This window comes from Fringilla coelebs (assembly GCF_963513975.1).
Source record: "Fringilla coelebs genome assembly, chromosome: 38".
Lineage (NCBI taxonomy): Eukaryota > Metazoa > Chordata > Aves > Passeriformes > Fringillidae > Fringilla > Fringilla coelebs.
The window spans coordinates 834,669-850,656 of NC_140064.1; the positions used below are offsets into that span (position 1 = coordinate 834,669).

At 63.1% G+C, this 15,988-nt stretch overlaps 3 protein-coding genes across 3 annotated transcripts in view; 1 reads left to right on the plus strand and 2 right to left on the minus strand.

Annotated features, from left to right (window-relative positions):
* Positions 1 to 208: 208 nt before the first annotated feature.
* On the plus strand, positions 209 to 7,727 carry SLC16A13 (solute carrier family 16 member 13; the record flags this gene model as incomplete). Its single annotated transcript, XM_084224479.1, has 4 exons — positions 209 to 389; positions 2,329 to 2,472; positions 3,953 to 4,684; positions 7,515 to 7,727. Coding segments are annotated over 4 exons (1,197 nt in total), but the record flags the coding sequence as incomplete, so codon positions are not given.
* Positions 7,728 to 8,781: 1,054 nt separating this feature from the next.
* LOC311164853 (arf-GAP with coiled-coil, ANK repeat and PH domain-containing protein 1-like) lies at positions 8,782 to 15,374 on the minus strand (the record flags this gene model as incomplete). The annotated part of the gene is made up of 8 exons (XM_084224480.1): positions 8,782 to 8,923; positions 9,317 to 9,366; positions 9,472 to 9,582; positions 10,289 to 10,398; positions 11,103 to 11,287; positions 13,536 to 13,665; positions 15,134 to 15,154; positions 15,339 to 15,374. 8 exons carry the CDS (start codon positions 15,372 to 15,374, stop codon positions 8,820 to 8,822), a joined length of 747 nt encoding a protein of 248 aa, XP_084080606.1. The 3' UTR covers positions 8,782 to 8,819.
* Positions 15,375 to 15,753: 379 nt separating this feature from the next.
* NEURL4 (neuralized E3 ubiquitin protein ligase 4) overlaps positions 15,754 to 15,988 on the minus strand; it is a gene marked incomplete at both ends in the record, with an annotated part of 33,823 nt that continues 33,588 nt past the window's right edge. Inside the window, one exon of the mRNA XM_084224481.1 lies at positions 15,754 to 15,768. Within this exon, the coding sequence (XP_084080607.1) occupies positions 15,754 to 15,768 (15 nt within the window). The remainder of the gene's footprint in view (positions 15,769 to 15,988) is intronic.

The window sequence follows — 15,988 nt, forward strand, 5'->3', positions numbered from 1 at the left end:
GTCCCTCTGTCCCCCCGGTGTCCCCCCTGTCCCCCCTCTGTCCCCCCGCCCTGGCTCCCCGCTGGCCGTTCCCGCCGGGCTCTCTCCTGTGACCCCCATTCCCCTCGCTGTCCCTCTGTCCCCCCGGTGTCCCTCTGTCCCCCGGTGTCCCCCCGGTGTCCCTCTGTCCCCCTCTGTCCCCCCCCGTCCCCCCGCCCTGGCTCCCCGCTGGCCGTTCCCGCCGGGCGCGCTCCCGGCGCTCTCCGCCGCCTTCCTGCAGGTGGCGCTGGTGAGCGGCTCCGTGCGCGCGCTCGGGCTCTGCCTGCCGCCGCTGGGGGGCGCCTTCGGGGCCACGGCGCGCGCCGCCGCCTGGGTGGGCTCCTGCCCGCTGGCGGCGCTGCAGCTCGGCGGTGAGACGGATGGACAGACGGACACTGGGAGGGACTGGGAGGGACTGGGAGGGACTGGGAGCACTGGGTGGGCTCCTGCCCGCTGGCGGCGCTGCAGCTCGGCGGTGAGACAGATGGACAGACGGACGGACGGACAGACAGACACTGGGGGGGACTGGGGGTAATGGGGGGACTGGGGGGGACTGGGTGGGCTCCTGTCCGCTGGCGGCGCTGCAGCTCGGCGGTGAGACGGATGGACAGACGGACAGACAGACACTGGGGGCACTGGGAGGGACTGGGAGGGACTGGGGGGACTGGGGGAATTGGGGGAACTGGGAGGGACTGGGATGGACTGGGAGCACTGGGTGGGCTCCTGCCCGCTGGCGGCGCTGCAGCTCGGCGGTGAGACAGATGGACAGACGGACACTGGGAGGGACTGGGAGGGACTGGGAGGGACTGGGAGGGACTGGGAGTAATGGGGAGACTGGGGAAACTGGGGGGACTGGGTGGGCTCCTGCCCGCTGGCGGCGCTGCAGCTCGGCGGTGAGACGGACAGACGGACAGATGGACACTGGGGGCACTGGGAGGGACTGGGAGGGACTGGGAGCACTGGGATGGACTGGGTGGGACTGGGAGCACTGGGTGGGCTCCTGCCCGCTGGCGGCGCTGCAGCTCGGCGGTGAGACAGATGGACAGACGGACAGACAGACACTGGGGGGACTGGGAGGGACTGGGAGGGACTGGGAGTAATGGGGGGACTGGGGGTAATGGGGGGACTGGGGAAACTGGGAGGGACTGGGACCACTGGGAGCACTGGGTGGGCTCCTGCCCGCTGGCGGCGCTGCAGCTCGGCGGTGAGACGGATGGACAGACGGACAGACAGACACTGGGAGGGACTGGGAGTAATGGGGGGACTGGGGAAACTGGGAGGGACTGGGGGAACTGGGTGGGCTCCTGCCCGCTGGCGGCGCTGCAGCTCGGCGGTGAGACGGATGGACAGACGGACACTGGGGGCACTGGGAGGGACTGGGAGGGGCTGGGGGTAATGGGGGGACTGGGGGGACTGGGGGAATTGGGGGGACTGGGAGGGACTGGGAGCACTGGGTGGGCTCCTGCCCGCTGGCGGCGCTGCAGCTCGACGGTGAGACAGACAGACAGACGGACAGACACTGGGAGCACTGGGAGGGACTGGGAGCACTGGGAGCACTGGGAGGGCACTGGGAGCGCTGGGAGGGCACTGGGAGAGACTGGGAGCACTGGGAGGGCACTGGGAGCACTGGGAGTGCACTGGGAGGGCACTGGGAGCACTGGGAGCACTGGGAGGGCACTGGGAGCACTGGGAGCACTGGGAGTGCACTAGGAGGGACTGGGAGCACTGGGAGCAAACTGGAAGGGACTCGGAGGGCACTGGGAGCACTGGGAGCGCACTGGGAGAGCACTGGGAGCACTGGGAGGGACTGGGAGCACTGGGAGGGCACTGGGAGGGTACTGGGAGTGCACTGGGAGCACTGGGAGGGCACTGGGAGCACTGGGAGGGACTGGGAGCGCTGTGAGGGACTGGGAGCACTGGGAGCAAACTGGGAGCACTGGGAGCACTGGGAGCACTGGGAGGGACTGGGAGCACACTGGGAGGGCACTGGGAACACTGGGAGCACTGGGAGCACGGGGAGTGCACTGGGAGCACTGGGAGGGACTGGGAGCACTGGGAGCACTGGGAGCACTGGGAGCACTGGGAGCACTGGGAGGGACTGGGAGCACTGGGAGGGACTGGGAGAGCACTGGGAGCACTGGGAGCACTGGGAGCACTGGGAGTGCACTGGGAGCACTGAGAGGGCACTGGGAGCACTGGGAGCACTGGGAGGGCACTGGGAGCACTGGGAGGTTCCCTCGGGGCCCTGGGCGGGGCTGCCGGGCCGATCCCAGTGCTCCCAGTGCTCCCAGTAAGGCTCCGGTCCCCCAGGCCCGCTGGCGGCGGCGCTCAGCGCCCGGTTCGGCCCCAGGGGCGTGGCCATGGCCGGGGGGGCGCTGGCGGGGGCGGGGCTGTTCCTGGGAGCCTTCGCCACCCGCCTGGAACACCTGTACCTGAGCCTGGGGGGGCTGACAGGTACTGGGGGCACTGGGAGGGGCTGGGAGGGAACTGGGAGGGGACTGGGAGGGTACTGGGAGGGACTGGGAGGGACTGGGAGGGACTGGGAGGGACTGGGAAGAGCTGGGAGGGACTGGGAGGGGATTGGGAGGGACTGGGAGGGGCTGGGAGGGGATTGGGGGGCACTGGGAGGGACTGGGAGGGGATTGGGGGGCACTGGGAGGGACTGGGAGGGGATTGGGAGGGACTGGGAGGGAATTGGGAGGGACTGGGAGGTACTGGGAGGGCACTGGGGGGCACTGGGAGGGACTGGGAGGGACTGGGAAGGGATTGGGGGGCACTGGGAGGGTGCTAGGAGGGGATTGGGGGGCACTGGAAGGGACTGGGAGGGACTGGGAGAGGATTGGGGGGCACTGGGAGGGGATTGGGGGGCACTGGGAGGACACTAGGAACCCAAAACCCAAACCCTCCCATCCCCCACCCCATAGAACAGCCTAGAACCCTCCCAACCCTCACCCCATAGAATGACCTAGAACCCTCCCAACCCTCACCCCATGGAACAGCCTAGAACCCTCCCAACACTCACCCCATAGAATTATCTAGAACCCTCCCAACCCTCCCTCCATAGAACGGCCTAGAACCCTCCTAGACCCTCCCCCCATAGAAGGACCTAGAACCCTCCCAACCCTCACCCCACAGAATGCCCTAGAACCCTCCCAACCCTCCCCCCATAGAACGGCCTAGATCCCTCCCAGACCCTTTGAAACTCCATAGAATGCCCTAGAACCCTCCCAACCCCCACCCCATAGAACAGCCTAGAACCCTCCCAACACTCACCCCATAGAATGACCTAGAACCCAAACCTGAACCCCACAGAACTACTTAGAACCCTCCCAGACCCTTCAAAACTCCATAGAATGACCTAGAACCCTCCCAACCCTCACCCCATAGAACACCCTAGAACCCTCCCAACCCCCCCAGCCTCCCAACCCTCATCCCATAGAACGTCCTAGAACCCTCCTAACCCTCACCCCATAGAACAGCCTAGATCCCTCCCAGACCCTTTGAAACTCCATAGAATGACCTAGAACCCTCTCAACCCTCCCAACCCCCACCCCATAGAACGCCCTAGAACCCTCCCAACCCTCACATACCTCACCCCATAGAACAGCCTAGAACCCTCCCAGACCCTTCAAAACTCCATAGAACGACCTAGAACCCGCCCAACCCCCACCCCATAGAATGACCTAGAACCCAAACCTGAACCCCACAGAACTACTTAGAACCCTCCCAGACCCTTCAAAACTCCATAGAATGATCTAGAACCCTCACAACCCCCCCACCCTCCTAACCCTCACCCCATAGAACAACCTAGATCCCTCCCAGACCCTTTGAAACTCCATAGAATGACCTAGAACCCTCTCAACCCTCCCACCCCCCACCCCATAGAACAGCCTAGAACCCTCCCTCACCCCATCCCCGTTCTCCCCCGGGGCAGGCCTGGGCTGGTCCCTGTCCTTCACGCCGGCGCTGGCCGCCGTGTCCCGCTGGTTCCCGCGCCGCCGCGCCCTCGCCACCTCCCTGGCCGTGTCCGGCGCCGCCGTCTCGGGGCTGGCGCTGCCCCCGCTGCTGCCGCCCGCCCTGGACGCCTACGGCTGGCGCGGCGCCCTCCTCCTGCTGGCCGCCGTCTCCCTGCACCTCGTGGCCGCCGCCGCCCTCCTCCGCCCGCCCCGCCAGGCCCCGCCTCCGCCGGAACCTTCTGGAAACCTCCTCTGGCTTCTACGCCACGGGCCCTTCCTGCGCTACGCCGCCGCCTTCGCCCTGCTGGACCTGGGTTACTACGTGCCCTTCGTGCACGGCGCCGGCCGGGCGCTGGAGCTGGGTTGTGACGGCTCCGGCGCCGCCGCCGTGGCGGCCGCGGCGGCCGCGACGGACGGGGCCGGCCGGTTGCTGGCCGGTTGGCTGGCCGAGCGCCCGGCCGCGGCCTTGCTGCGGCAGCTGGCGGGCTGGGCGGCGCTGGCGGGGGCGGCGGCGCTGGCCACGCCGCTGGGGACGAGCTTGGGGACGCTGGCGGCGCTGGCGGCGGCGTACGGGGGCTGCGCCGGGGCCGTGGCGCCGCTGCAGTTCGCCGGCGTGGCCGAGGTGGTCGGGGCCGGGCGGGCGGGAATGGCCATCGGGGTGATGCAGATGGTGGAGAGCGTGGGGTCCCTGCTGGGGGCGCCCCTGGCTGGTACGGGGGGATGGGGGGGTGGGGGGGCTAGGATGAGAGGGGAGGGACTGGGATATGGTGGGAGGGGGCTAGAATGTGGTGGGAGGGGGCTAGGATATGGTGGGAGGGGATTGGGGGCAATTGGGGGGTCTAGAACACGGTGGGAGGAGACTGGGGGAGTTGGGGGGTCTAGAATGAGGTGGGAGTGGGCTAGAACACAGTGGGAGGAGTCTAGAACATGGTGGGAGGGGTCTAGAACATGGTGGGAGGGGTCTAGAATATGGTGGAAGGGGACTGGGGGGTTGGGGGGTCTAGAATGAGGGGTGGGGGGGTCTAGAACATGGTGGGAGGTGTCTAGAACACGGTGGGAGGGGTCTAGAACATTGGGGGAGGGGTCTAGAACATTGGGGGAGGGTTGGGGGGTCTAGAACATGGTGGAAGGGGACTGGGGGGAATTGGGGGTCTAGAACATGGTGGGAGGGGTCTACAACATGGTGGGAGGGGACTGGGGGGGGTGGGGGGTCTAGAATGAGGTGGGAGGGGTCTAGAACATGGTGGGAGGGGTCTAGAACATGGTGGGAGGGGACTGGGGGTTGGGGGGTCTAGAACACAGTGGGAGGGGTCTAGAACATGGTGGGAGGAGTCTAGAACATGGTGGGAGGGGAACTGGGGGGAATTGGGGGGGTCTAGAACACGGTGGGAAACTGTGGGGGGTTGGGGGGTCTAGAACACAGTGGGGTGACTGGGGGGTTGGGGTCTAGAACGCGGTGGGAGGGGACTGGGGGGGGGTGGGGAGTCTTGAACATGGTGGGAGGAGTCTAGAACATGGTGGGGGGGACTGGGGGGAATTGGGGGGTCTAGAACACGATGGGAGGGGTCTAGAACATGATGGAAGGGGACTGGGCGGTTGGGAGGGTCTAGAACATGGTGGGAGGGGAACTGGGGGTGTTGGGGGGTCTAGAACATGGTGGGAGGAGTCTAGAACATGGTGGAAGAGGACTGGGGGGGTTGGGGGGTCTAGAAAACAGTGAGAAACTGGGGAGCACCCAAGGGTGGGCTGGGGGGTTCCAGTTGGGTTGGGTGACCCAGAACTCATTGAGGAGCACCCAAGGGTGGTGATGGAGGGATTGGGTGACCTAGAACCCATTGGGGATCACCCAAGGGTGGGCTGGGGGGTGATGGAGAGGTTGGGTGACCTAGAACCCATTGATGAGCACCCAAGGGTGGCTTAGAAGGTTCCAGTCAGGTTGGGTGACCTAGAACCCATTGGGGGAGCACCCAAGGGTGGACTGGGGGGTCATGGATGGGTTGGGTGACCTAGAACCCCCTGGGGGAGCACCCAGGGGTGGACTGGGGGGTGATGGAGGAGTTGGGTGACCTAGAACCCATTGGGGAGCACCCAAGGGTGGGCTGGGGGTGATGGATGGGTTGGGTGACCGGGAACCCATTGGGGAGCACCCAAGGGTGGCTTGGAGAGTAATGAAGGGGTTGGGTGACCTAGAACCCATTGGGGGAGCACCCAAGGGTGGACTGGGGGGTCCCAGTCGGGTTGGGTGACCTAGAACCCCTGGGGGAGCACCCAAGGGTGGCTTGGAGGGTGATGGATGGGTTGGGTGACCTAGAACCCGTTGGGGGAGCACCCAAGGGTGGACTGGGGGGTGATGGATGGGTTGGGTGACCTAGAACCCATTGAGGAGCACCCAAGGGTGGCTTGGAAGGTTCCAGTCAGGTTGGGTGACCTAGAACCCATTGAGGAGCACCCAGGGGTGGACTGGGGGGTGATGGAGGAGTTGGGTGACCTAGAACCCGTTGGGAGAGCACCCAAGGGTGGCTTGGAGAGTAATGGAGGGGTTGGGTGACCTAGAACCCATTGAGGAGCACCCAAGGGTGGCTTGGAAGGTTCCAGTCGGGTTGGGTGACCTAGAACCCATTGGGGAGCACCCAAGGGTGGCTTGGAAGGTCCCAGTCAGGTTGGGTGACCTAGAACCCCTGGGGGAGCACCCAAGGGTGGCTTGGAGGGTGATGGATGGGTTGGGTGACCTAGAACCCATTGAGGAGCACCCAAGGGTGGCCTGGGGGGTGATGGATGGGTTGGGTGACCCAGAACCCCTGGGGAGCACCCAAGGGTGGCTTGGAGGGCAAAGGAGAGGTTGGGTGACCTAGAACCCATTGGGGAGCACCCAAGGGTGGCCTGGGGGGTGATGGATGGGTTGGGTGACCTAGAACCCATTGGGAGAGCACCCAAGGGTGGCTTGGAGAGTAATGGAGGGGTTGGGTGACCTAGAACCCATTGGGGGAGCACCCAAGGGTGGACTGGGGGGTCCCAGTCGGGTTGGGTGACCTAGAACCCATTGGGGAGCACCCAAGGGTGGCTTGGAGGGTGATGGATGGGTTGGGTGACCTAGAACCCCTGGGGGAGCACCCAAGGGTGGCTTGGAGGGTGATGGATGACCTAGAACCAATTGGGGAGCACCCAAGGGTGGCTTGGAAGGTTCCAGTTGGGTTGGGTGACCTAGAACCCATTGGGGAGCACCCAAGGGTGGCTTGGAAGGTTCCAGTCAGGTTGGGTGACTGGGAACCCATTGGGGAGCACCCAAGGGTGGACTGGGGGGTGATGGGTGGGTTGGGTGACCTAGAACCCATTGGGGAGCACCCAAGGGTGGCTTGGAAGGTTCCAGTTGGGTTGGGTGACCGGGAACCCCTTGGGGAGCACCCAAGGGTGGCTTGGAAGGTTCCAGTCGGGTTGGGTGACCCAGAACCCCTGGGGAGCACCCAAGGGTGGCCTGGGGGGTGATGGGTGACCTAGAACCCGCCATTTTTGCGGGATCCCAACGCCGCCATTTCCCCCCAGGCTGGCTGCGTGACGTCACCGGCGATTTCACCGCCTCCTTCCTGGCGGCCGGCGCCTTCCTCCTGGCCTCCAGCCTCCTCATCCTCACCCTGCCCCGAGCCCCCCCCGAGCCCCCCCCGAGCCCCCCCGAGCCGCTCTAGAACCGCCCGTGTCACCCCAAAAACGCCGCCCCGGCTCTCGTCCTTTGGGGGGGATGGGCGGGTGGGGGAGGGGCGGTTCTAGGTGCGCCAATCTGGGGGGGTGGGGTCAAAAGGGTCCCCAAAAATGGCCTTGGGGGGTGGGGGTGGGGCTGGTTTTTTGAGGGTTTTTTGTAATTTTGGGGGTTTTTCAGTTTTTTTTCCCTTTGGTTTTAGGGGTTTTTTGGGTGTTTTAGTCTCTCGATTTTGGGGTATTTGGGGTTTCTTTTCTTTTTTTTTTTTTTTTTGTTATTTTGGGGATTTCTTGGCGATATTTTAGGGGTTTTTTTGGGGTTTTGGAGTTTTTAGGGGTTTTTTGGGTTTTGGAGTTTTTAGGGTTTTTTAGGGATTTTTTTGGTTTTTTGGGGGGCTTTTTTGGTTTTTTGGGGCTTTTTTTGGTTTTTTTAGGGTTTTTCCCTTTGGTTTTAGGGTTTTTTTGGGTCTTTTAGTCCCTCGATTTTGGGGTATTTGGGGTTTGTTTTCTTTCTTTTTTTTTTTTTTTTGGTTATTTTGGGGATATTTTAGGGGTTTTTGGGGTTTTGGAGGTTTTAGGGGTTTTTCGGGATTTTTTTTTTTGGTTTTTTGGGGGGGATTTTTTGTTTTTTGGAGGCTTTTTGGTTTTTTTCAGGTTTTTTCCTTTTAGGTTTTAGCGGGTTTTTGGGTCTTTTAGTCCCTCAATTTTGGGTTTTTTTGGGGCGGATTTTTTGTTGGTTTTTTTGTTTATTTTTTGGGTTTTTTTTAATTATCTTGTGGAGTTTTTATGGCTTTTTTTTTTTTGTTGGTTTTAGATTTTTTGGGGGTTTTTTAAAAAACTTTTTAGAAGTTTTTTTGTGATTTTTTGGGGCCTTTTTTGGTTTATTTTTGTTTTTTGGAGGGAGGCTGTTCTAGACCACCCCACCATTGGGGGGAGGGGTCAGTTCTAGGTCACTTTGGGGTCCCCATTTTGGGGGAGGGGTCAATTCTAGGTCACTTTGGGGGGGTCCCCAATTTTGGGGTCCGATTTGGGGGCGGGGTCGGTTCTCGATCACCCAAAGGAATTTTGGTCAATCCGAGCCTTTATTCCATTGGCTGCTGCCTGAGCAGGGGGCGTGGCTATGCTGAAGGGGTGTGGCTTGCCGAGGGGGCGGGGCTAAAGGGTGGAGTGTTTGGGGGGCGGGGCCCGGGCGAGCTTTTCGGGGTGGTCCGAGGCCATCAGGGAGATGTCGCGGAAGATGTCCAGGTAGGTGTCGTCACCTGGGCGTGGCAGGGGAGGGGACCCCCAATTTGGGACCCCAAAAATCAGAGGTCCACCCCAAAATCCAGGGATTGCACCCCAAAATTCTCACATGAACCCTCCAAAACCTGAGAATCCACCCCAAAATCCACTCCCCTCCTCCAACCGCCCCAAAGTTGAGAAAACTCTCTGAGGATTGGGGGACCCCCCCAAAAACCACCCCAGGACCCCCCAAAACTCCACCCCTGATGCCCCTCAGGACCCTCCCAAATCCAGGGACCCCCAAAATCCCAGAGACCCCCTCAAAATCCCAAAGACCCCCCCAAAATCCCAGAGACCCCCCAAAATCCCAGAGACCCCCCCCAAAATCCCAGAGACCCCCCCAAAATCCCAGAGACCCCCCCCAAACCCACCGGTCTGTCCCTGGGCCACCTCCAGCTCTCTCATCTTGGCCAATCGCAGCCTGGGGGGGGATTTGGGGGTCACAATTGGGGTCAGATTTAGGGGAAGGGGGGGTTCACATTTGGGGTGTCCCCCCCCAGCCGAGGGCGCCCCCCGGGGGTCTCACAGGGTGACGATGTCGGCGTTGGCCAAGTCCATGGCGATGGTCAGGGGGTCCCTCCCGTCCGCGTCCACCGCGTTGACGTCAGCCCCCCGCTTCAGGAACAGGCAGGCCAGGCTGGAATTGGGGAGGGGGACATCGAGGGGGCGTTTTGGGGACATTTTGGGGACATTTTGGGGACATTTTGGGGTCGGGGTGGATGCGGGGATTCGAGGGGATGCAGAGAGATTGAGGTCACCCATCCAAGCCCTGACCGGGGCAGACCCTGCTTAGCTTCCTGTGTGGAAAACTGTGCTAGGGACCCCATCAAAATGGGGAGAATTTTGAGAGATTTGGGGGGTTTTACATCTCAAAAAGGGAAAAGGGACCCCCAGAATGGGATTGAGGCCCCAAAAAATGAAATAGGGACCCTCTAAAAAAATACAGACTCCCAATAATAGAAGAGAAACCCCCTAAAGTGCGCAGCCCACGGGAACAAGGACCCCCCCAAAGATATTTAGGTACTGCCCCCAAATCGTAGCACCCCCAAAAATGTATCAGGGACCCCCAAAAAACGCAATAGGAACCCCTAAAGAGCAGCAGGACCCCCAAAAGGAAATAAACCACGCTCCAAAAAAACTGGGTGAACCCACTTCCAACAACCCAGCTCAGGTCACCCATCCAGGCCCTGACCAGGGTAGACCCTGCTTAGCTTCGCACCCATCCAACTTAGGGGTGAGCAACGCCACCATTCACCAAATGGGGTTTTGGTCTGGGTCCCCTCCCAGTCACTCCCAGTTGATCCCAGTTGCTCCCAGTTGATCCCAGTTCTCCCAGTACCCACCCGGTGTGTCCCAGCAGGGTGGCGTGGTGCAGCGGGCCCCGCCCGTGGCTGTCGCTCTGGTTGACGCTGGCCCCGTTCTGCAGCAGGAACTCGCAGGCCAGCAGCGAATTCTGGGGAGGGGGCGCGGCTTCAGGGACCCCTCCCCAAAACAGGGGCACCCTCCCAGTGCTCCCAGTTTGCTCCCAGGACTCTCCCAGTTTGCTCCCAGTGCTCCCAGTGCTCCCAGTTTGCTCCCATTGCTCCCAGTGCTCCCAGTTTGCTCCCAGTTGTTCCCAGTGCTCCCAGTTTGCTCCCAGTTGCTCCCAGTGTTCCCAGTTTGCTCCCAGGACTCTCCCAGTGCTCCCAGTTTGCTCCCAGTGCTCCCAGTGTTCCCAGTGCCCCCAGTGCTCCCAGTTTGCTCCCAGTGCACCCAGTGCTCCCAGTTTGCTCCCACTGCTCCCAGTTTGCTCCCAGTTTGCTCCCACTGCTCCCAGTTTGCTCCCAGTTTGCTCCCACTGCTCCCAGTTTGCTCCCAGTGCTCCCAGTTTGCTCCCAGTGCTCCCAGTGCTCCCAGGACTCCCCCAGTTTGCTCCCAGTGCTCCCAGTTTGCTCCCAGTTTGCTCCCAGTTTGCTCCCAGCACTCTCCCAGTTTGCTCCCAGTGCTCCCAGTGCTCCCAGTTTGCTCCTAGGACTCTCCCAGTGCTCCCAGCACTCCCAGGACTCTCCCAGTACTCTCCCAGTTTGCTCCCAGTGCTCCCAGGACTCTCCCAGTTTGCTCCCAGCGCTCCCAGTTGGCTCCCAGCACTCCCAGCACTCTCCCAGTGCTCCCAGTTACCACGGCCACGGCCTCCAGCAGGGGGGTGCGGTTGCCGTCGGCGCCGTTGGCCCAGCCGGGGTCGGCGCCCTGGGCCAGCGCCTGGGCCATGGCGGGCAGGCGGCGCCGCCGCGCGGCCCAGCACAGCAGCGCCCCGGGGTGCAGGCAGGGGGCGCCCTCGGGCTCGGCCGGCTCCGCGGGCGGGGCTGCGGGACACGGCGGGGGGTGAGACACGCCCACGCACCGGGAGACACGCCCACGCACCGGGAGACACACCCACAGACACGCCCACGCACCGGGAGACACGCCCACCCACAGTGAGACACACCCACACACGGGGAGACACGCCCACACACGGGGAGACACGCCCATGCACAGAGAGACACGCCCACACACGGGGAGACACACCCACGCACGGGGAGACACGCCCACACATGGGGAGACACGCCCACACACGGGGAGACACGCCCACACACGGGGAGACACGCCCACACACGGGGAGACACACCCACACACGGGGAGACACACCCACAGAAACACACGCCCACACACGGGGAGACACACCCACGCACGGGGAGACACGCCCACGCACAGGGAGACACTCCCACGCACGGGGAGACACACCCACAGACACGCCCACGCACCGGGAGACATGCCCACGCACGGGGAGACACGCCCATAGACACGCCCACCCGCGGGGAGACACGCCCACAGACGGGGAGACACACCCACACACGGGGAGACACGCCCACGCACGGGGAGACACACCCACACATGGGGAGACACACCCACAGACACGCCCACGCACCGGGAGACACGCCCACGCACGGGGAGACACGCCCATAGACACGCCCACCCGCGGGGAGACACGCCCACACACGGGGAGACACACCCACAGACACGCCCACGCACGGGGAGACACACCCACTGACGCGGCTGGGCAGTGAGACACGCCCATGCACAGGGAGACAAGCCCACAGATGGGGAGATACGCCCACAGACATGCCCACGCAGGGGGAGACACGCCCACAGACACGGCCAGGCGGCTGAGACACACCCACACATGGGGAGACACACCCACGCACCGGGAGACACGCCCACACACGAGGAGACACGCCCACGCACGGGGAGACACACCCACAGACATGCCAGGCGGGGTGAGACACGCCCAAACACGGGGAGACACACCCACCCACAGAGAGACACGCCCACGCACGGGGAGACAGGTCCATCCACAGAGAGACACGCCCACACACGGGGAGACACGCCCACGGACATGGTCAGACAGTGAGACACGCCCACCTGCTGAAAGATGCACCCACCCACAGAGAAACACGCCCACCCGTGGAAAGACACACCCACAGACACAGCCAGGCGGGGTAAGACACGCCCACCCACGGAAAAGACACGCCCAGGCGGGTGAGACACGCCCACGCATGGGGACACACACCCACAGACACGCCCAGGCGGGGCGAGCCACGCCCACCCACGGAAAAGATGCGCACACCCATGGAAAGACACGCCCACCCATGGAAAGACACACCCACAGATACGCCCAGGCGGGGTGAGACACGCCTGCCCATGGAAAGACACGCCCACACACGGAAAGACATGCCCACCCATGGAAAAGACACGCCCACCCACGGAAAAACACGCCTGCACACGGAAAGACACGCCCACAAAAAGACATGCCCACCCACATAAAGACACGCCCACCTATGGAATGGAAAGACCCACCCACAGAAGGACACGCCCTGCCACAGAAAGACACGCCCATTGAAACACACGCCCACCCATAGAAAAGACACGCCCACCCACAAAAGACGCGCCCACCCATAGAAAGACATGCCCACACACGGAAAGACACGCCCACCCATGGAAAGACACGCCCATGCTAATTGGAGCCCGCCCCCCAAGCAGGGAATGGGAGGGAGATGGGTTTTAAGCCACGCCCACTCCTGGGTGACACACCCATAATTGCTATCACAAACTCCACCCAGCAAGGAACAAGCCCCACCCATTTTCTCTGAAGCCCCGCCCACAACCATCATAATCAATAAGCCCCACCCATCAGGGAACAAGGCGCACCCGTTGGTCGTGAAGCCACGCCCACAACAAACATAACAAATGAGCCCCGCCCACCAGGAACAAGCCACACACATTGGTCATGAAGCCACGCCCACAACAAACATAACAAATGAGCCCCGCCCACTATGAACAAGCCCCACCCCTTGGCTATGAAGCCGCACCCACACCGCGTGCAGCAGCCTATCAAAATACAGGCAGAACACAAGCCACACCCCCTAAACCACACTTGTATAATCAACCCCTAATTAATAATGCAAGCCCCACCCCTTAATCAAGCCACACCCATTTCCATTAAGCACCTCCCATTAACATCAAACCCCACCCCTTTTACAAGCCCCTCCCCTTTCCTTGACCCATTCCCATTACCTTGGGTGGGGCCGGCCCGGGGGGGCGTGTCCCTGGTGCGAGGGGCGTGGTCTGGGGGCGTGGCTGGCCACGCCCCCTCAGGAATTTCTTCTCCACGTACTTGGCCCGGATCCAACTCTCGCGCTGGGCCCTGGGGGGATTGGGGGGGATTTGGGGGGTCCTGGGGAGGATTTGGGGGGGATTTGGGGGTCCTGGGGGGGATTTGGGGGGGGTGGGGGGTCCTGGGGGGAATTGCGGGGTCCTGGGAGGGATTTGGGGGAATTTGGGGGGTCCTTGGGGGGCTTTGGGGGTCCTGGGGGGTCCTGGGGGGGATTTGGGGGTCCCAGGGGGAAACTGGGGGGTCCTGGGGGGGATTTGGGGGGTCCTGGGGCGGATTTGGGGGGTCCTGGGGGGTCCTGGGAGAGATTTGGGGGGGATTTGGGGGGTCCTGGGGGGAATTGGGGGGTCCTGGGTGGGATTTGGGGGGTCCCAGGGGGGTCCTGAGGGGAATTGGGGGTCCTGGGGGGGATTTGGGGGGTCCTGGGGGTCCTGGGGGGGATTTGGGGGGTCCTGGGGAGGATTTGGGGGGTCCTGGGGGAGATTTGGGGGGAATTTGGGGGGTCGTGGGGGGGTCCTGGGGGGGATTTGGGGGGTCCTGGGGGGAATTGGGGGTCCTGGGGGGATTGGGGGGTCCGGGGGGGGATTTGGGGGGTCCTGGGGGGTCCTGGGGGGATTGGGGGGAGATTTGGGGGGCCGTGGGGGGGATTTGGGGGTCCTGGGGGGGATTTGGGGGGTCCTGGGGGTCCCAGGGGGGAAACTGGGGGGTCCTGGGGAGGATTTGGGGGGTCCTGGGGCGGATTTGGGGGGTCCTGGGTGGGATTTAGGGGGGTCCTGGGGGGAATTGGGGGGTCCTGGGTGGGATTTGGGGGGTCCCAGGGGGGTCCTGAGGGGAATTGGGGGTCCTGGGGGGATTTGGGGGTCCTGGGGGTCCAGGGGGGGATTTGGGGGGTCCTGGGGAGGATTTGGGGGTCCTAGGGCGGATTTGGGGGGTCCTGGGGGGTCCTGGGGGAGATTTCGGGGGGATTTGGGGGGTCCTGGGGGGGAACTGGGGGGTCCTGGGGGGATTTGGGGGGTCCTGGGGGGAATTGGGGGGTCCTGGCGGGGATTTGAGGGGTCCTGGGGGGTCCTGGGGTGGATTTGGGGGGTCCTGGGTGGATTTGGGGGATCCTGGGGGGTCCTGGGGGAGATTTGGGGGGTCCCTGGGGGGTCCTGGGGGGGAATTGGGGGGTCCTGGGGGAGTTTGGGGGGATTTTGGGGGGGTCCTGAGGGGAATTGGGGGATCCTGGGGGTCCCAGGGGGGAATTGGGGGGTCCTGGGGGGATCCTAGGGGGGATTTGGGGGGTCCCGGGGGGTTTTTGGGGTCCCGGGGGTTTTTGGGGTGCCATTTGGGGGGGGTCTCACCGGGAGCAGCCCGGGGGGGTCCCGGGGGTTTTTGGGGTCCCGGGGGGTTTTTGGGGTCCCATTTGGGGGGGGTCTCACCGGGAGCAGCCCGGGGGGTTTTGGGGGGGGGGTTTGGGGTCCCGGGGGGGTTTTGGGGTCCCATTTGGGGGGGGTCTCACCGGGAGCAGCCCGGGGGGGGTCTCAGGGTGATTTTTGGGGTCCCGGGGGTTTTTGGGGTCCCGTTTTGGGGGGGGTCTCACCGGGAGCAGCCCGGGGGGGGTCCCGGGGGGTTTTTGGGGTCCCGTTTTGGGGGGGGTCTCACCGGGAGCAGCCCGGGGGGGGTCCCGGGGGGTTTTTGGGGTCCCGTTTTGGGGGGGGTCTCACCGGGAGCAGCCCGGGGGGGGGTCTCTTCACCCCCATCTCCTCCACCCGCGCCTCGTAGATCCCGTCAGGGCCCGGTTCCCCAGGGAGCACATCAGCTGGGAACCCCAAAAACCCAAAATCACCCCAAAATCAGCTGGGAACCCCAAAACCCCCAAATTCACCCCAAAATCACCCCAAAATCAGCTGGGAACCCCAAAAACCCCAAAATCAGCTGGGAACCCCAAAAACCCCAAAATCAGCTGGGAACCCCAAAAACCCCAAAATCAGCTGGGAACCCCAAAAACCCCAAATTCACCCCAAAATCACCCCAAAATCACCCCAAAATCAGCTGGGAACCCCAAAAAACCCCAAAATCACCCCAAAATCACCCCAAAATCAGCTGGGAACCCCAAAAACCCCAAAATTCACCCCAAATTCACCCCACAATCAGCTGGGAACCCCAAAAACCCCGAAATCACCCCAAAATCACCCCAAAATCAGCTGGGAACCCAAAATCCCCCCCGAACTCCCCCCCACTCCCCCCCAGTTTATCCCAGTTTATCCCAGTTCCCTCCCAGTTCACACCCGGTCCATCCCAGTTTGGTCCCAGATTGATCCCAGTCCCTCCCAGTCCTTCCCAGTTCCCTCCCACTCCCATCCCAGTCCCTCCC